Source organism: Halichondria panicea, chromosome 6 (assembly GCF_963675165.1).
Source record: "Halichondria panicea chromosome 6, odHalPani1.1, whole genome shotgun sequence".
Taxonomy (NCBI): Eukaryota; Metazoa; Porifera; class Demospongiae; order Suberitida; family Halichondriidae; genus Halichondria; species Halichondria panicea.
The window spans coordinates 4,254,250-4,272,839 of NC_087382.1; the positions used below are offsets into that span (position 1 = coordinate 4,254,250).

Below are 18,590 nucleotides of genomic sequence, written 5' to 3' on the forward strand. Positions count from 1 at the left end.
AGTAGGGCGTGGATCTATAATTGAACATGCGCAAACAACCCTTCTTCTCAAGAAGCTAGTTTGAATTGTTGAAAAGATGAGCAAGTTTTCTCTACTTTGCTTCATGTTAATCTACTTGTCAATGATTGACCTTACTGCAGCTGAACATGAGTGTAAATAAATTCCCAAGTTCTGAATGATATGCTAAATAATTATAACAGCAATGTTACAGTTACATAATTATTATATAGTCTAGTTGAAGGCTGACTAGTGTGGAAATCTAGATCTGTAGTATAGATGATCATTCTAGCTATATAGACCTATTGAGGCTACGTAATCTATTAATTGTGCCCATGTATAGGTTATGTGACTCAAAAACCCACTGTCAATATGGATTTTCAAAACCTGCAGCAAGCATCCATATCTATAAAAATGATTTGTACCAACCTTATAAACTTGCTATGGATAGTAGATGACAAAGATACAATATCTACGACAGAATATCTACATGCTGTGGTCAGCATACATGTAGAGGAAAGTCTTCAAGGCGAGAACGCAATTGAAAGCAAGCTCATGTTCATACCAGCTCCAAATGAAAGACACACTATATACTTTAAAGCACTATACGAGGCAGACAATAATGAACGGAGAATATACCGCAGTGAGTCCGTCACTGTTAAACTCTTACAAAGTAAGTGTATAAGTATCATCAAAATAATGTACTAACTCTCTTCCAATAGATAAGTTGAGTGCTCCAAGATTTACATTTTATGACGATTCCATCACGATATCGTTTGCCAGTCAATCAAGAAATATGCACCTAGAAATTGAGGCCACTGACAAAACTCGTACTCAGGGTGATTTTGACTGGATATGCAAACCAAAAAAATCTAAAATGCCGGTTAACCTGAGCAACACAACTAAACAATCTGGGAGGCATGTCCTTTTCCTTGACTTCTGTGAGCCTAACGGGACGTTTTCTCTAATGCATAGTACAGGTGTTGACGTCGAACTCCCGTCAGTGATAACATATCTGTCTAGTGCTGCTCAACACCGTAAGTTATAGCCTGCATAATTATTATATATAACTGACTATAATATCTTTATGATTATATAGGTACGCTGCTCACACATTGGTTGCTACAGGTGATGGTACTAGTCCTTCACATTGCCTATTTCGAATTCTGGTAATAAGGGCTGACGGATAATTATAATGACAATTATAAATAAACATGCATGCATCAGAACGAATGGACGTATATATAATTATACGTGATCTATAGATCTATAGCTAATTAATTTTTGTTTTCAGCTTATTTTTATTCGAGTTATTTGATGGTTTCATAAATGTGTTGCGTGCCAGGCAACGAAGCATAGGCTTCATTTTTCACTATTAGTTGTACTTCTCCATAAGCACTGTTCTTGCAGGTTGGAATGCACTCCGGGGGGTCTGTTTTGATAATCATGCATGATCACTGACAGACATAGCAAAGTTATAATATTATATCTAATGCATGCATGCATACATGTATACTGATTTTCACATAACTCACGCTCAACCGTCTGCTGTTTGCTTTGATATTGTCTCCACTTCCAAACCATAATGGAAATTATCATCAAAATAGTAGCTGTCAGGCATGCATGCACAATAAAAAAAATTATTGCAGCTTACATTACATGTATGTACTACAACGTACATTGAGGCAACATGCCACAATTATTCACTTACTCACTATTGCAGTTACAGGGGCACAAATGTAAGCCACAAGACCTGCACGCGTGTATGTGTATATAATTTGTCATGTATGCATGCATGCATGTGCATGATGCATAGCCTTTTTAATTCGCAAGTTTCTGACATTATACCTAAATCATAATCTCTTGTTGTATCAATCGTAGAAGCAATGGGCACTGTGAAAGTGAAACGAAGGCTGTTTTGAGTTGAATTGATTGCAGAGGTGAATTTTACAACAGTGTTTCTTAAAGTTGTACTTGGTGTAATAACACAACCAGCTATGAGGACAGTCATGTTTGAGAAATTTCCAGCACCAGCAGGATTGTCAGCACGAACGCCAAATTCAACTTCCATGTCTTCACAACCACTATAGTTGTACTTGTATTCATAGAGAGGTTGGTGTATTAAAATGAGTTCAAAGCTACTATTGATACGAACTGCAACACTGTAAAGAGATACAGTGACCAGACTAGGGGGTGGATCCCACATAAGATTGATGATGTGAATATTGCGAAATATCGTCGTATTCACATGAAAGTTAGGAGGAGAACTCAGTGCACCTATATAATTATGCACAGCAAAAATATAGAAAACAGTGACTCAGAATCAACTCGTACATTTATACATGTCATAATTATAATTATCGAGTTACCTTGTACTGGTATTGTTATTGGGTCACTCCGCTCGATCATTCGATCAGGTCCATAAACCACACATTGAATGGTGTGGTTAGACTCAGAAATTGCAGTAAATGACAAACGACTATTCAGTACACTAGGTGATACTTGAAATAATTCATTTTGAGCCATTAATTGGGTGTCTGCCAAACTAATTGAATCCATGCCATCCACAATCCAAAAAACAGTGATACTGCCAGTGCAAAGAGAACAGTTTAAGGATATTCTTTGTCCAGAAAATCCCACTACAGGCTCAGGGGGGGATAAAAGACCTGCATTGGTGCATGCATGATCACATCATATTAATATAACTACAGTTATACGTGCATGCAGACGCCAGCAGCTTATAATGATACACCTACATGCTTCCATCACAATGAACTTGTTAAAGTATTGTAGAAGAAAAAGTATGGTCAGGTACCAGCACTCTTCCATTTTTTTTAGTTTTAGTACTGAGTCCGATTTCTGACCAACAGATAATAATTATAGCAAGCTGCAGACTGAATGTTAAGCTAGTTAGGTGATTATATTATGTGCATAGGCCATAAACTTATGGAAAATTGTCACAGAGTTCTATATACATGATTGCATAACAGTATATTGTGGAAAAGGTTAATGTTTTACAAACTTGCAGGCTGGTTATATGCATGTGCATAATAATATACATGATTTTCAAAAATAATATTTACAGACAAACTAGTAAATAATAAGTGCATGCATACATGCATGCGTGTGTTTGCCGTCACAATCATGCTCATGGAGCAGTATTAGCTCCATTGCTTCCATGCATAGTATGCACTTGTTCCGTATAAGGTTTCATACATCTGTTTTTTTGTCTGCCGGCAAAATTACAATCATGAGTATGACATATATACATGGCACATCTGTTTGACAATATAATTATATTCATTTTACACAACACCCAATTAAGGTTGAAGTATATAGACAATTGACGCAAGAAAATCTCTCATACTTTATAACATGTACATTGCTATAAGCCTCGATCCCAGGCCGAGTTTTCGCTTTTATAACGGTTAGGTGAACAGGATCTAGAAACCTGTATAGTGTGCAAAAGTCAAACATTCCGTCCACGTGGAATGTCTAAAAATAATAACAGATGGAAAGTGCTGATTCTGAGAATAGCCCCGAGTTGCATGCCTTCTTCTCTTTATAAGCCCTTGGCACAACAAAGACTTAGAGTTCATTCATCCTTTGAACTCTTAATATAATTATAATAGAGCTTGGTACAACACATGCAGTCATGTCATAATGATAGCGCAATTATTTAGTGTACGTGACCTAGTTTCAACATATTCAATTGCTATGATGAAATTGGGGGGGTTGAACAACTTTCAATGTCTGTAACTAGTATCATTGATCCAATTTCACAATTTGTATGTTTTCTGAACGCTTTGAAAGATACCTAAATACAATTAGCTGTGCCATATATTGAATTTGGCTTTTTGTTAGGTATTCCCAGGACTAAGCTGATAGTATTCAAACATACCCGCTTGTCTCAAATAATATGCGGAAATTCATAGGCGGCCACCAAGAACTTTTCCCCTTCCTAAATTCTCAGAATTTTAACGAGGGCGAAACTATTCATTGCCATCATTATTGTGCCTCGAAGCGTAGCCGCAGATCTGTTAAAACAGCTCTGTATAGTAGCTACATGTATAGTAACCTCGATTCCAGGCCGAAGGGGCTGGAGTCGAGGCTACATGTATAGCCATCGTGAACTTGATCTTTGGACACACCCTTTAATTATTCCGCAATGCCGGCCAATGCGCATGCGCGCTCATTCCCACATGTTTAATAGAGAATCCAGTGGCAGAATCAACTTACTTCTTTTTCTTTCATGGTATACTTGTAAGCCACAAAACAAATGATACCATATAGACTAGATAACAATAGATTCATGTACACAAATCTGGTAACAATATATAGATACATGTACACAAGTCTTTTCTTCTCAGTATTAATAGATACACACTTTCTGCTTGTTTATTATACTAACTGTCTGTGCTATACTACTGTCTGTGCTTAAATTCTCTCATGTGTGCAAGGTTTGCTCCCACTGTTTGGCTACAGGCCATTTCAATAACATTTCAATGCAGTTGCTTCAGTATCGTTGATTTAATTCGAATTGTACTTATCTCACAGAGTCGACTATACTGACTATATGCCTTTGACAATGGTTTGCTCCCACTGTTTACAGGCCATTTAAGACGATCAGTATACACTATTAACTGTGGACACCCCTTTCTTGTGAAACAATCAAAGCACATTGCAAATTATTTACCTCTTCTATAACACTCTAATACTTTTGAGCGAAAGCAAAAACATGGCGAGATGCATTAGCAAGCGCACGCTTGCAATACTCGTTATGAATATCATTCCATTGATATAAACTTTGTCTGCCACATGGCCTTGTGGCTTAATTGATGATGTCATATTAATTAACAAAATAATAGATAAAGGGTACAAAGATCAATGACTAAGTTGCCTATATTTTTGTCTATGCAGTTAATTTGCCACACACATGTGCACAGGAAAGTCCAACTGCATGCATGGCAAAATCTATACTATACTACCCCCCCCCATAAAAAAAAAACAGTGTCAGTACAATGGGGCTAAGCCCTCCATTTTTTTGTCTCGGAATTTTTCTTTGGAGGTTGGCACCTATGGAAATTATGGTCGGGAGAAAAGTGCTTACAAGCACACTAAAACTCCCTTAATTTATATACTTTGTAAGTATACCCCTCAATTTATATTTTAACAAGTGAACACGCACACTGTGACATGGGTTTCATACATAACATATTGACATACCCTGAGGTCGCCCCCCCCCCTACCTGCAACATGATGAGCACCCAGAACATCTCAAACATGGCGGACACCTCCGTGGTTAGGACCTGCACATCAGGATGGGTGGAGAGACAGACTCACTATCAAATAGTGAACTTCAAGGTTAGATACACTCTAGCTGTACATGCACTGTACCAATTACAATAGAAGTGAGTATCCATCACTGCCATGCATGTAATAAATACCAAGGCTGATTGAATAAGATAGAATACTGCATGTAGCTATCATTACAGGTGAGCAGTAATTATTAGATTACAGTCTAATGGCCTCCAAGTAAAAACTTTTCTTTTCAGTATTAATCAGCTCATTTTAACGATGTACAAAACATGGAAATGAGATGAACAGTGAAATGCTGTTTAGTGGTTTTGTAATTGCCCCGCCCCTTCAATAAAGGGGCGTGGCAAGCGAGATTTGGCTTTACAAGATAAATTTCATGAAATTTATAGCTGTCTTTCGTATCAGACTCACTACTAGTATAGAGCATAGAGCTACTACAGCTGTAGGGATGCTACTAGACCCTTCACTGTCAACTATAAGCTAGGCCAGTTAATTATTCTGTAAGCTGACAAAAGATCATTTCTAGTCTTCTATATAGATCTACACGGTGAAAATTATGATTGCGGACATATAGAGCTACAGCAAACAAAATACCATGCATATTTATATACTGACCTTTAACTTGTTGACAAAGTATATGTTCTCCTTCCAGATGGCCTTCATTTCTGGAGTAGCTTGCTTGGTTTTGTAGTAGGCCACCAGTGCATTCTATGGGAAGTAAATGTATCAGTTTGCACAGTACGTATATTAAGAGGCAATGGGTTTACTATAAGATATGCCACCAATAATTGCTGCATGTATATGCATGCGATTTGCAGGAATACCCCATGCAGCAGTGTATATAATGTACTTAAAATACATACACGGCCAATCTCCTAAATGCAGGGGATTATAAATGCGATTGCCTATACAACACAAGTGTTTAGCAATCACAAGAAGGCTGGTGGTGTCAGAGGGTATATGGCAATGGGTGCAGATAGCAGGAGCACCTTAATTGGGGTGCGCTCAACCATGCATCTCATAGACTCAATTAAGGGTCTCTAACATAATTATTATACTCGGCAGTGGTATAGGCAGAGGGGGACTGACGGGGCCTCCCCCCTTTTATGCTCCATGAACTCTAACTCAGCTTGAATCATCGTGATCTGTCAATCTATCTTGTACTGTCCTGCATGCATAGTTACTAGAATGACGTCATGCAATTGAAATGCATGTGGGCAGAGTTATCTAATGTGCATGCTGACTGCTGAGAAATTCAGCCCTATTTGTCCTACTCAACCAATGAGCCCTGCCCTTCCAAAAATCTTGGCTATGCCACTGCTCGGATTGACTAACTTGCTACCCACATGTACTAACACCAAGAGTAGATAAGAGAAAGAGTGTTGAACTACAGTAACAGCATTTGCCTTGTATTGCGTCACCACTTGATAGTATTCAGTATTAATTTGTTATGTTAGCAACACTTCCAGAAACCGCACATGCTGATTGCTAGTCTCGCGAGTAGACTTGTCCTAGAGGGAACGTCTGGTCACTATTGCAGCAATTCCATGGCCCCTGCTGGAATGTTGGCATGCAGTGCCAATCAGATTTGATTATGTGCTTAGTGGGTGGTAACAACCCCGTATTATAGCATAAGTGAAAAGAAGATTATTGACTCTAGCAAGGCTAATTTTAGTGTTGAACCATATACCTGGCTGCGAAGAAACTTGGTTACAAGGAGCTCAGACCCAAGCAACAGCTAGCTAGCTGCGAATGAAAAGATTTGTCTACATGTGAATTTGGTTAATTAACAAATCTTGCACGTGACTACATTCCTCAGTGCCATGGAATTGCTGCAATAATTATAGTGACCAGAGTGACCAGACGTTCCCTCTAGGACAAGTATGCTCGCGAGACTAGCTGATTGCGCAGTTCCTGATACAGGCAGTGCTACAAACAAACCACAGACCACAGTTTACTCAAGAACATGCACTTAACAGTTTACTCAACAGGCGTCATTAATTGAATAATGAGAACAGTGATGCCGCAATTTAAGGTAAATGCGGTTTTACTACAGGAGTTCAACACTCTTACTCTTATCTACTCTTGCTAACACTCATCATGCACAAAACACTATTAGTCACAGACTGATGATGAACTGAGGAAGTACAAGTGCATACACTGCACACGGTTGAGTGCTATGAATATTGACTGCATGTTCTGCATGCATGCATGTATGCATGTATACTAGGTATCCAGCACCATACATGCACCCACCATTTCGTCCACTATCTCCTGAGTGAGGTATTGCTCCCACTGGGTTGAGTAGTTCAGTTTCATTGGGGATGCCTGCAGGCACATAGGTACACACATCAGTACACATGCAGCCTAGCTGTCAGGTCATATTGATGTGTGAAGGTGTTATGCTGAATACATTTTTGAATGTTTATGGGGAGATAATATTCTTTCGGTAATCTTTGACCTAGTGATGACCGTATATATTCAAGTATGAGTCCTGTTATCGATCAGTATACATTATTGGAAGTGTGTGCAGGTGCTATGATGATCATGAATACATTAGCAGTGCCTTTGAATTTAGTGGTCTGGGATGATGGGATTCTTCAGGTTGTTTTATGACCTATAGTTGACAGTATTCACATGCATGTTTATTTGTGAGTTGATACGCCCCTTAACTCCAACTAGTGCAGGAGGGCTTTGAATATACAAATGGAAGACATGCATAATAGTCTGATGGGCTATACCAATAAGCAGTGCCTGTAGGCTAATTAATTACTATTCTGACGTGCTGTGTTATAATGATGTACAAGTGTACATATTTAGTATATTGTGTGTTTAAATCCATAGCTGTTATGACTTTAATATAGTGAATGTGCAATTGTATATATACATGCATAATTGTATAAGTGTATTTCCACGTCACCATGATTAACCCTAGCTACTATTAGTCACTTTTTGTACTGGTGTATATGTAATTATGCCAACTATAATAAATCCCATACTCTCCAAAGCCGGGAAAAGAGGGGCCAATATTTTGCTTGCTTTAATCTCACTTTCCAATCTGTATATATATAGGCATGCACTCAAAGTTAGTCTCCATATACAAGTAAGGATCAGTTCTAAGCGAAAATTTGGTTTTACCTATATATACCTATATACTCAATTTAACGTGCAGACATTCACAATTAAGTTACGTATACTTAGATAAATATATTACCGTACACTAAGATCGTCCCCCTGGACCATGAGCACCCAGAACATCTCAAACAAGGACACTTGTCCGTCTAGCTCTCTTATACCACCGTGGTTAGGACCTGCACATGCAGGGACAAAGTAGGTGGGTGAGGGAGAGACAAACAAGCAGTGAAGGGGTTAATACACAGATACAGTACAATTAGTCCATCATGCAGTTTACATAATTATGTAGAACTCACTGGTATTCTGTATAATCCGTTGCAGTATGTCACTACCAACTACCACAAAATATAACTCAATCTCAGTGTATATAAATGGATACTTACTCGCATTATATTGAAGATTGGGTGGTAGCAATTATTCGTTTACTTAACACCAAACTCACTAACAATCACCTCACATACTGCCACATCCACGTACCCTCACCCCCAGCCCACACCCCCACATCCTTACAACTATGATCCCCACACACACTTTATACACTCATACCAACGATCATGGATCCCCACACACACTACGCCCACACACCAATGATGAATTCCATGCAAGTCACACCCACCGCATCCACACCCACTTAACATACCCACTCACACACGTACCCTCACCAACGACAATCCCCACACACGGTTCCTCTCCCCCTGACGTCATCATCTTGTACTGGTACATACGTTGAGAGAGGATGTCATTATGAGAGGGATTAGGTAGGGAAACGGGATGACTGTGGTACCAACCAACCAACTCCAAACCTCGGCTCAACATCTGTTCCTGGATATGGGAAACAAAATATAATAGGTAAATATCACCACAGTAAGAAATGAAAAAAGCATAAAGGTAAAAAAAGAAATTGGTAAGGGTCATCATACTAAAAAATAAAAATTGCATTATGTGCTTGCTCACTTCTGTTCTTTGTCTCCTCTGAATTGCTGATATCACATCAACACAACGCTTGCTTCCAGAGCTGTACGGGGGAGACCTATAGCCTCAAATCCAGGGCGATTAAAATACGTATTTTAATCGGCCTGGATTCGTGGCTAAGGGAGACCTTGCATGATTACCACATGACTTTGCTTATACTTAGTGTCACTACGATAGGCTCCCCCCAGATAGCCCATCACCTCATGTACACTGAGAAAGTCCTCTGTGTGTGTGTGTGTGCGGGGATGGGTCAGTGGGGCCTGTTGTACAATGTAATACATATAACGCGCATGTTGTTATAGAGAAACTTAAAAACTTTGCGGCACATGACATTGGTAGCTATAGTCCTCATTTCGGAGGATAGCATCAATATTGTAATTGTATGATCAATGTAAATTATAAAAGAGTCACCAAAGTTTTCTCCAGGGAATCGTGGCCTCACTTCTCCCAACGATTTCTGTACGTGCGAAATTGATCAGATTTCTTGGTCACTGTAGTCCTGTTATCAGCATGTGTTTGTGCTTAATAGTACATAATAGTTGCGTGCATGCACAAACAATGTATATATCAATAGATCGGTGTATACATAACTATAGTATTGCCAATGATTTTATACTGATATATCGACTACCACATGTTGACAAAGTAAATGCTGTTATCCTTCTAATATAGATGACCTTTGCTTAGGGAGTAGCTTGCCTCATAGTATAATTATACTACCATAATGCCTACCATGCAATGCATTCAGTACATGCACGCAGTGCCATATATATATATATAATATTATGTATCAAATTGCTCATACAATAATAACAAACATGCATGTGAGAATCTCCATGGTAATGAGTTTAAAGAGATCCATGCATAAATAACAGCGTGTGTACAGCACTGTGTACGTCATGTTGTGGGGATATTACTATTATATAGCTGCAATCGTTATAGTTTAGAGCAAATAACTTATTATCATCCCTATTTCTCATAATACGTTTCATGTGCCTATATATAATTATATAGGCTTTGACCTAATTTGCTTCTTTTAACGTATACCCTCCATTTTGCGCTTTTATCATGCACATTTTGCTTCTTATGAAGAGCCGGTGTACTCATGCATGTATATGGTTATATACATAATTATACCTTTAAAACTTACAATTAACATAACAAATAACACCGGCTATAATTATACATGCACATGTACATGCAGTTGAAATGAAGTGTGCAAGTTTCCTCGTTCACATACAGACCAAAGTTTGTTTAGAAATGGGCCTGGGAACGAGGCTAGTGTGCAAGGCATGCGGCATTGTTTTGTACATGGAATGCAATTAGTGGTCGATCCTTATTTTGCTTATTTTACAGCCCATTTGCTAGCAAATTTCCCCCATTGCTTTCAAGTTCCAACATTTTGCTAGAAATTTGGTCAAGGCCTATATAATAGCCGAAAACACATTCACTTTTCCGTACGGTGCCAGTTGTGCGTTTTATCATACACATTAATTTTGGCTTCTTAATTATGAGCCTATGGTTGGATAAAAATTGATATGATATACTGAATTTACAAGTAACAATTTACATCTAGCTTGCACACTTCAGGAAGACGGTGTTGTACAAGATGCAAGCAGGTGGCACACTTATTGTGGCTGCTGTTGCACAATTTTTGTGGCTGCTTTTGCACATGTACAATGGTAATGAAATTAGTGGTCCATCTAAAATTTTGATTTGCTCATCGCTTTCTAATTTCCTATTTTGCTAAGCAAATTTGGTCAGCTCAGTTGTATTAGCTGTGCCCTCAAGCAATATAAATTAAACTTGGTATAGAAAGCAATATAGCCTTAACTTGGGCTATCACAGTGTGTCAATAAGTATACCCTTTATCAGATTCCAATTGTTTACACTATTATGTTAATATCAGGCTAGCATGATATATTCTATACAAACTTCATGTCACACCCTTAATAATGATGTGTGTTATCACACTGCCGTATATTATGTGCTGAGTTTATGTGGATCCAATTCTGAGGGGACCATTTATGTGTTGTTGAAATTCCCTGTAAAACTTAGAAATAATAATGAACGTACCTGTTATACATGTTGAAATATAGCCCTGTCATGACTGGTTCACATCATTCTGTCTGCATCAGTGTTTTGTACTTGAACTTTGTATAGAGAGTGGTATACAGAGACATGAGTCTCAAAGTTCAGTAGCAGGTGTTTCAACCTCTGACTACCAGACAGATTTCACTGTAACATCTGACCTTTTAGCATATGCATGCATGCACTGTGGTCGCTCATTCTTCCTGTCTAGATCAGTTAATCTTGCCACATCTGTAAATGCATGCACTATATACATGTGTACATTGAGTTTTGGTGTACAGTAAAGTAACACACTTATACAATAATTATGTATTTTATAGCGTATGCATGTGCCTTAATTAATTTATAAACCGCACCATTTTGAGCTCTTAATTAATTCCCAGTATAGTTGTACCCTTGTCTACATATAACAATAATCCAACTTTAACCCCCCCCCCCACCCTCACAAGCCTCGGAGGAGTTCGTTGATCCACTGGAATTTCAGGGCTGTATGTGTATAAATGATATGGGGGGTGGGGGGGTAAGCTTAAATGAATTTTGCAGTTTATTATGGACTGGTAGATCCAGCAAATAGCACTAACAGGCTCCCCCCACGTCAAGACACTAGCTGTCACACCATGGACGCATCTAGCCATCTATAATATGTATACTGAGTATATAATTATAGTGTAACAACTTTTGTCAGCATTATAAACTCAGGGTTGCATGCATGCATCCAGGATTTGGTTTTAGGTTAGGAGAGCAAATACGGCAAATGAAAATTATAGGGGGGGATTTGAGGGCCTTAATCGATCAGCAATTATAATTATAGTACAAAGTGTCTATTAATAATAATTATACCGGGTGGAGAGCAAAGAAACTAGAGCCAGGGGTGGGGGAATTACCCCCTCACCCCCTTCAATGCATGCCGTGGTATAATATATAGTATAGTCTGACTACAGCTTTACGTTACCCATACAAGGCTGCGCATGAAGTCTTATTATAGGTGTTATTGTTTTGTACGAGCATCAGAATCACACCATCTAACTATTCTCAGGCATAATTGCATTGAGAATGCATGGCCCTCCTGTAATGTTGCCATGCACAACTTGAATTGGTCATGCATATATATACAATAACTCAATGCTTGACAATGTACTTACTGCATATATATATATATATATATACCCTGTCATAATAACAAAACGACCCGCATGCATATAAATATAATATAATTATAGTAAAACACAACAGTACTCAACAACACAAGGGAAAATAAAAATGAATTACACAAATGCCAGAGGAATATCAAAACATACTATATAATTATTGAAGTACACTAAGTTGCTGCTCTATTATCCATTTCTTGTTCAATGACATCATTTTGTTGAGACGATTTAGTCGGACATATCATTTTCTTCTTACAAATGCTGGAAATTATTTCATATGCTGTTATACCGGTATTTGCATAATATTAACTCACCAGATAACTATGCATATGACAAGTACTACAAGTGCTCCAATTACTAGGCTTGCTGCTATAAGGCCTGCTGTAAGGCCGACGACGTCTATAGGAGGCTCAGTAGCCATTTCAGTAGCCAGGTCAGTACTTGGGCCTGTAGAGTCTGAGAAAAATTCTAGTTCGTTACTACTGGCACCTTTGTATTAGTATAGAGACAGCCTATAACAAAAAAGGTTTCGATAAACATTACAAAGGCTAGTGGTATCAGTGCATGAGGAAAAATATGCGTGGCTGAGGGGTGGCAATAAGCTACCACTTCTTTGAATTTTAGACACATATTCAAGCTCAGGTAGGTTAAGGCAGCTTTTTAGCAAAACAGCATTAAATTGAAGATGAAGTGTACTGTATATACAACTCAGATTTATTGTATAATATCTTGACAATAGTACCTTTTTTAACCCAAAATGTATTGTGGACATAATTATATACCATTAATTTGATAACACTATTACCATGGTTACTATCTTGTTGTGTGCGTTACCTGTGACCAAAAATGACTGACCTTAACTAACATTTTAGAAATGCAGCCTCCAATACTACTTTATACAAAGCAATAAAATTATTACTACCAAAAGAAAGCTATTGGTGATATCTAATAGAAAAAAGGTTAGTATTTGGTATGAGGTCATTCTAGCTCAGATTACAGTAACTTAATTGATAAAAATGCTAGAAAATTAATCATTCATATGCAAAATACATGAAAGCAGCCCTAAATACTAGCATAGTTCCTACTGTACTATAGTAAGAGCTTTCTTTTGATACTAAGATGGGGTCATGAAATTGTGTATTGGAGGCTGCATTCTGAAAAGAGTTGTTTAATAAATGGTCACAGGTAACGCACACAACATGCTAGTAACCATGGCAATGATGTTATCATCCTGATCCTTTCTACGTATAAGATATAATTCAAGAGCAAAAACATGCATTGATGATGCCATTTCACAATAACAAGGCACTTCATTAATTATACTATTTATGGCACTGCATGATCTTAATAATTATGCCTTAACCTACCTGAGAGGGTGTCATTTACTAAGGGTCAAACAAACAGACAAGAGAAATTACAACTCACTTAGAATGAACTCTATCATTAAAGTGTTGTTGGCTACATCCCCCATTTGTAAATCATCCTGTAATTGCCTAGCAGTACAGAGAACGTTCAGAGTTGTTTCTCGACACAAGTTATAAATGTAGATCTTTGCCTCACGATTGCTATTAGTGTTATTAGGCCTTACAACAACTAAATCAAATGGGAACTTGCTCGATTGTACTCTGTGACAAAGAGTTTGATCTACTGTTGTAGAGCTTTCATTCTCCCCTCCAGTGTGATAAGATATCACTAGGTTATCTGCGTGCGACGTTGAAGTGTGCAGTCTACATAAAGAAGACACTTTGACTCCAATGGAAATTGTTTGCACTTCCGGCAGGGAACATACTTGGAAATCTGAGAAAGAAATGACGTCAATTAAATACGTATCTATAAAATTGAATTATGACTGACTTACGATTTGGACAGAGACTGGTAAGGTTGGTACTTAAATCTATGAAATCGTCCTCTGAGTCTTGAATCTCTTCCAACACATCATTATCACACTCAGTCTCAGTCTCAGCAAACATCATAACCAATGAAACCTGATATTATGATGTATGTCATAACAATCATCATTGATAAGATACTTTATACTTCCACCCATGCATGCACTACTGTATGCCATAATTATGTGAAGAAGATATAATTATATATACTATCAGGAGAGTGATGCACTCCCGATACTATCGAACAGTCAAGTCACTAGATTCACACCAGTCATAATTATCATAGAGTTTACAACTCTAGATCACTATAAAGTACTTGGTTTCCTAGTGACCTCTATATACACATGAGTAGGCTGAGATCTTCCACTTACCAGAAAACAGCTGATGATAAACAGATGTTGCATTGTCCTCCTCAAGATCAATGGGGGGTCCTTAGGAGCTCTTTGTGTCTACGTACATGTACAGAAATTCATAGAGTCTATACAGCTAGGCTTGTTCTGCACCGGGCCGCGCCTTTCGGACCCTCCTGAGACAGAGAGCAGTGCAGCCTCGACGTTATCACGTGTGACACAACCAAGGCTATTTATTACGTCACCAAAATTCTTGGGATATAGTAGTCTCATGAATCAGCCGCCGTTCTTTTGGAACCACAAAAGGAACGGTTCCAAAAGAACGGCGGCTGATTCATGAGACTAGGGATATAGTATGATCTATGTAGTTTTAAATTCTCATGGATCTCTGTGTAGACTATTTGCTATATTGCCGATATAGGACTCTGTTGTGTTGTTGGGATAGAGCTGTGGTGTGATAGCTGTATTGTTGAAGCGGTTAACTGTTGTCAATAGGAATTCGACTTGAGATTCAGTTGTTACCAATGCATATCGCGCATAGTGCATTTGAACTGTTGGAACTATTTGTTGAGATGAACCGATGCTGTACACTCGTATTACTGATTGCCTGCATTCTCCTTTTCTGTGATGGTGTCATTGGTAAAAAGTTTACTGAAATCAGCCTCAATCAAATGTGCATTGTATTCTTTCTAGAAACCTGGAGTCTATTAGTATGTAGCTAGATCTACTGCACAAGATTAAATTATTCCCCTCAGATTTTCTATTTCATTTTCCAGCAGGTAGTTTCATTGCTCCACCTGATAATGTTACTGTCTATTCTGGACAAATGGCGACGTTTACATGTAAGGTAAGTCGAAGTGGACAGATGGGACACTACTGGTTGATTACAGAGGAGCGTTTGCAACCAATTCAACTTCAAAATTTCTATCAAGCCAGTACCTGGTTTCCTAGTGAAGGAGTTAATGGCCAAATTATATCCTCTATAGCTTTGCAGATGATTGGAATCTCAGAAACTAACAACACATCAGTAGAGTGTATAGCTTATTATCTAAACCCTGAGTACATTCTCAGCGATCGGGTGTATCTAAGAGTACAAGGTATGTACACGGTATATATAAATAGCTTGGAAATTCCATAATATATAGATCAATGGTTTCACATGTCTCTCATGTATAGGAATTCTCGATGCTCCAAGTAATCTGGCCAGCTCTGCAATGAATGACTCAGTGTTGATAACCTGGACTCCTCCCTCTACTCTGCCGGGTACTACCATGAGCTTCAGAGTCAACGCGTCAGTGGGAGACCAATCAGAAATCTTTACTACCTCTCAACACAACTTCCTTATCGGCCTCTGTGATCTTGGTGTTAATAGCAGTTGTCACTCTAATTGTGAATTGAGTGTGTCTGTGAGAAGTATCAACCAAGTTGGTGAAGGAGAACCAGCATATACTACAATTTCTATTCAACTGTTCTCATGTGATGGAGCTGAGAATGGTATAAATGCCGTAAATAATAAATTACAGGCAAAATTTCCCTTCCGTGTTATATTACACAGTCACGTATAATATAACCTCAAGGCATAATAATCTAGTGAGAGTCGTCGTGATATAAAACATGAGAATCCTATCCTATAATTATGCATGCATGTTACTGTCATACATTCAGCATTTGTGATACATTTTAGTCAAAATTATTTACTCTTGTGTCTATGCATACAGATAGACCAGAACCCCCTACAGACCTTGTAGCCAATGCTCTGGATGACTCTCTATCTGTGTCTTGGTCACGCCCCTCCTCCAGTCACCCCATTTCCCACTACAGTATGGATGTATGGGATACTCAGACAGAGTCCCTAATAGCCAATGAAATTGAAATTACTGATCTAAAATATACACTGGAGTACATGGCTGTGGGCATAGATACATGCAACAGAAGTTATGGGATTGCAATCAGTGTTTGTGCAGTGAATATTGCTGGAAAAGGCGTGGCTGTAAACACAACTTCGGCAATACAACAAAACATGCAGTCGTGTCCTACTATTTCTGGTAATTTCCTTGTTTAGCGGTATATATTCCTTAACTTGCTTTGATATAGTTTGTATACAAGTTAGGTTTGTGTATGGAACGAATTTATACGCTTGCCCTGAGTGCGATTTATAGTTTATAATTATATACTTGATAGTTCAAAAAAGCTTTTAAGTACCGGTATGTATTTGGTAGTTTGCAGTTGCATGCATGCAGTTGACAGTTGTAGTTCCGGTTAGGATAAGTGTATCTAGTAAGTGCGAACTATCCACTACGAGTCGTACTCAGGGTCAGTGTATTTAATTTAATGTACAAACAAGTCACTTTGGATTTCTCTTTTCAGTTGTAAGGACCGTCATGACTCCACAAACAGCTACCTCAGCTCATTTGCCACATCATTTGCCAAAAGGTTTGTTGTGTCTCATTGATAGGAGACCACACATGTGTGCTTACTCTTTGTTCTTGCCAATGGACTTATAGATCTGATCCCACACTACATAATAGCTCTGATAACAGCTGGTGCATTGATTGTAGTTGTGCTGATTCTGGGAGGTAGGTATATGCTTTTCACTTGACGTCTCTTACTATTCAATTATGCCTTCAGTTGTTGCAATCATTGGAACATACACTTTGGTGAAAAGAAAAAACAAGATTTATGGTAAGGTTGAATTGTCTGTTTATCATAATTATGAATTAACTTTGATTTATAGACAATTCAAAGCAATCCATTGAGACTGGAAAGAATCCATCATACGAAGATGCCTCTACATTAACAAAGAATCCATGTTATGAAGAGCCGCCGCATCTGTATGAGTCAATTGACCAAGTTTACAACACATGCACTGATAATAAAGATGCAATTCTATCATACCCAAAAAACATAGATTTACTATCAGTTGTATATCTCGCTCATGAGAATATATAGCAAAACAAGGAGCACACAAAACAACACAACAGCCATCATGCAGTGGCACATTTTTTACTCCATTTTTTTACTGGACGCTACAATAATACATCCTACATATACGACAATCTTGCAAAGATGATTAAAAGACTCAATGTTGTGCATTGTAATCTTTCATGTTTCCAATTCAACTCAAAGCATTGAAACAGAAAAGAATATTATCGTCTTCTATAACAACAAAGCAGAGCCAGCACGTTAATTTGTACGTCAATGTTGTGATGTTATAACTCGTGTTCCCGACTTGTTTTGCAATTTATATATAGCAATCGCATATACACCCATCTTCATCTCAAAGCTGCTACATTTGGACTCAATGTTGTCATCTTAATTATGATTGTCTCCATTTACTTTTTCAAATCGTTGGCTGAAATTAAACGAAATCATGTATATACATATACCGTCAATAAAGAATTCATGAGAAGAGCAACAAAATTTTTCCGAAAAATCCCATTGTTGCATTCCTTTCCATGTAGTACACATCTCCTTTTATCTATCCCAGAAGCCATATATAATTATACCTCATCACTATCTAAATTGTAAGATGCCCACATTTAGACACAGGATTCTGTGAGAAGCTTATATGTACTAGGCAACAATCATGGTGTAGCACTTGTCAGGTACAATATACTCACAACAGTGTCATAACCAGAAAGGCGAGTTATTGACAGCATGAATATAATACATGTATATAGGGGGTGTTG

At 38.1% G+C, this 18,590-nt stretch overlaps 5 protein-coding genes across 14 annotated transcripts in view; 2 read left to right on the top strand and 3 right to left on the bottom strand.

Moving 5' to 3' along the window:
• LOC135337290 (uncharacterized) overlaps positions 1 to 18,590 on the bottom strand; it is a 39,890-nt gene that overhangs the window by 14,622 nt on the left and 6,678 nt on the right. The gene's annotated exons all lie outside the window — the stretch shown is intronic.
• LOC135336932 (uncharacterized) lies at positions 37 to 1,331 on the top strand. Its single transcript, XM_064532810.1, has 4 exons — positions 37 to 152; positions 341 to 670; positions 720 to 1,034; positions 1,097 to 1,331. Exons 1-4 carry the CDS (start codon positions 77 to 79, stop codon positions 1,168 to 1,170), a joined length of 795 nt encoding a protein of 264 aa, XP_064388880.1. The 5' UTR covers positions 37 to 76; the 3' UTR covers positions 1,171 to 1,331.
• Positions 1,188 to 11,679, bottom strand: LOC135336931 (MPN domain-containing protein-like). 7 transcript variants are annotated; one of them, XR_010394983.1, is made up of 13 exons: positions 11,500 to 11,679; positions 9,835 to 9,880; positions 9,564 to 9,646; positions 9,406 to 9,466; positions 9,108 to 9,273; positions 8,536 to 8,627; positions 7,573 to 7,644; positions 5,932 to 6,024; positions 5,247 to 5,306; positions 2,367 to 2,663; positions 1,846 to 2,274; positions 1,533 to 1,750; positions 1,188 to 1,429 (listed from the first exon to the last, which is right to left on the bottom strand). XR_010394983.1 is itself a non-coding variant. In XM_064532804.1 (10 exons), the coding sequence occupies exons 3-10, from the start codon at positions 9,566 to 9,568 to the stop codon at positions 5,011 to 5,013; spliced, it is 612 nt and encodes a 203-aa protein (XP_064388874.1). In that variant the 5' UTR covers positions 9,569 to 9,646; positions 9,835 to 9,880; positions 11,500 to 11,679; the 3' UTR covers positions 4,771 to 5,010. The 7 variants fall into 7 exon arrangements, 6 of the variants coding, with proteins under 6 accessions (XP_064388873.1, XP_064388874.1, XP_064388875.1 ...); XM_064532804.1 differs by lacking the exons at positions 1,188 to 1,429; positions 1,533 to 1,750; positions 1,846 to 2,274; positions 2,367 to 2,663 and adding an exon at positions 4,771 to 5,073; XM_064532805.1 differs by lacking the exons at positions 1,188 to 1,429; positions 1,533 to 1,750; positions 1,846 to 2,274; positions 2,367 to 2,663 and adding an exon at positions 4,771 to 5,073 and having other exon boundaries at positions 9,835 to 9,922.
• LOC135336898 (uncharacterized) lies at positions 12,653 to 15,110 on the bottom strand. Its single transcript, XM_064532769.1, has 5 exons — positions 14,923 to 15,110; positions 14,521 to 14,647; positions 14,088 to 14,459; positions 12,977 to 13,118; positions 12,653 to 12,923 (listed from the first exon to the last, which is right to left on the bottom strand). Exons 1-5 carry the CDS (start codon positions 14,953 to 14,955, stop codon positions 12,833 to 12,835), a joined length of 765 nt encoding a protein of 254 aa, XP_064388839.1. The 5' UTR covers positions 14,956 to 15,110; the 3' UTR covers positions 12,653 to 12,832.
• On the top strand, positions 15,217 to 18,341 carry LOC135337289 (uncharacterized). 4 transcript variants are annotated; one of them, XM_064533202.1, is made up of 8 exons: positions 15,217 to 15,540; positions 15,678 to 15,998; positions 16,078 to 16,395; positions 16,620 to 16,946; positions 17,269 to 17,334; positions 17,406 to 17,477; positions 17,530 to 17,583; positions 17,636 to 18,341. In XM_064533202.1, the coding sequence occupies exons 1-8, from the start codon at positions 15,426 to 15,428 to the stop codon at positions 17,848 to 17,850; spliced, it is 1,488 nt and encodes a 495-aa protein (XP_064389272.1). In that variant the 5' UTR covers positions 15,217 to 15,425; the 3' UTR covers positions 17,851 to 18,341. The 4 variants fall into 4 exon arrangements, with proteins under 4 accessions (XP_064389272.1, XP_064389274.1, XP_064389273.1 ...); XM_064533204.1 differs by having other exon boundaries at positions 17,430 to 17,477; XM_064533203.1 differs by having other exon boundaries at positions 15,681 to 15,998.

Excerpts from the sequence above, each read along its gene's own strand:
- LOC135336898 (XM_064532769.1), bottom strand. The coding sequence starts at position 14,955 with ATGCAACATCTGTTTATCATCAGCTGTTTTCTG. Across the intron at positions 14,648-14,922 it reads TTATCATCAGCTGTTTTCTG|GTTTCATTGGTTATGATGTT; the intron begins GTAAGTGGAAGA and ends TCATAATATCAG. Across the intron at positions 13,119-14,087 it reads AATGATAGAGTTCATTCTAA|ACTCTACAGGCCCAAGTACT; the intron begins GTGAGTTGTAAT and ends AATTTTTCTCAG.
- LOC135337289 (XM_064533202.1), top strand. The coding sequence starts at position 15,426 with ATGCATATCGCGCATAGTGCATTTGAACTGTTGGAACTATTTGTTGAG. Across the intron at positions 16,396-16,619 it reads ATGTGATGGAGCTGAGAATG|ATAGACCAGAACCCCCTACA; the intron begins GTATAAATGCCG and ends CTATGCATACAG. Across the intron at positions 17,478-17,529 it reads AGTTGTGCTGATTCTGGGAG|TTGTTGCAATCATTGGAACA; the intron begins GTAGGTATATGC and ends TTATGCCTTCAG.
- LOC135336932 (XM_064532810.1), top strand. The coding sequence starts at position 77 with ATGAGCAAGTTTTCTCTACTTTGCTTCATGTTAATCTACTTGTCAATG. Across the intron at positions 153-340 it reads TACTGCAGCTGAACATGAGT|GTTATGTGACTCAAAAACCC; the intron begins GTAAATAAATTC and ends GCCCATGTATAG. Across the intron at positions 1,035-1,096 it reads GTCTAGTGCTGCTCAACACC|GTACGCTGCTCACACATTGG; the intron begins GTAAGTTATAGC and ends ATGATTATATAG.
- LOC135336931 (XM_064532803.1), bottom strand. The coding sequence starts at position 2,826 with ATGGAAGAGTGCTGGTACCTGACCATACTTTTTCTTCTACAATACTTT. Across the intron at positions 1,751-1,845 it reads AACAAGAGATTATGATTTAG|GTCTTGTGGCTTACATTTGT; the intron begins GTATAATGTCAG and ends ACACGCGTGCAG. Across the intron at positions 1,608-1,708 it reads CCCTGTAACTGCAATAGTGA|CTACTATTTTGATGATAATT; the intron begins GTAAGTGAATAA and ends CATGCCTGACAG.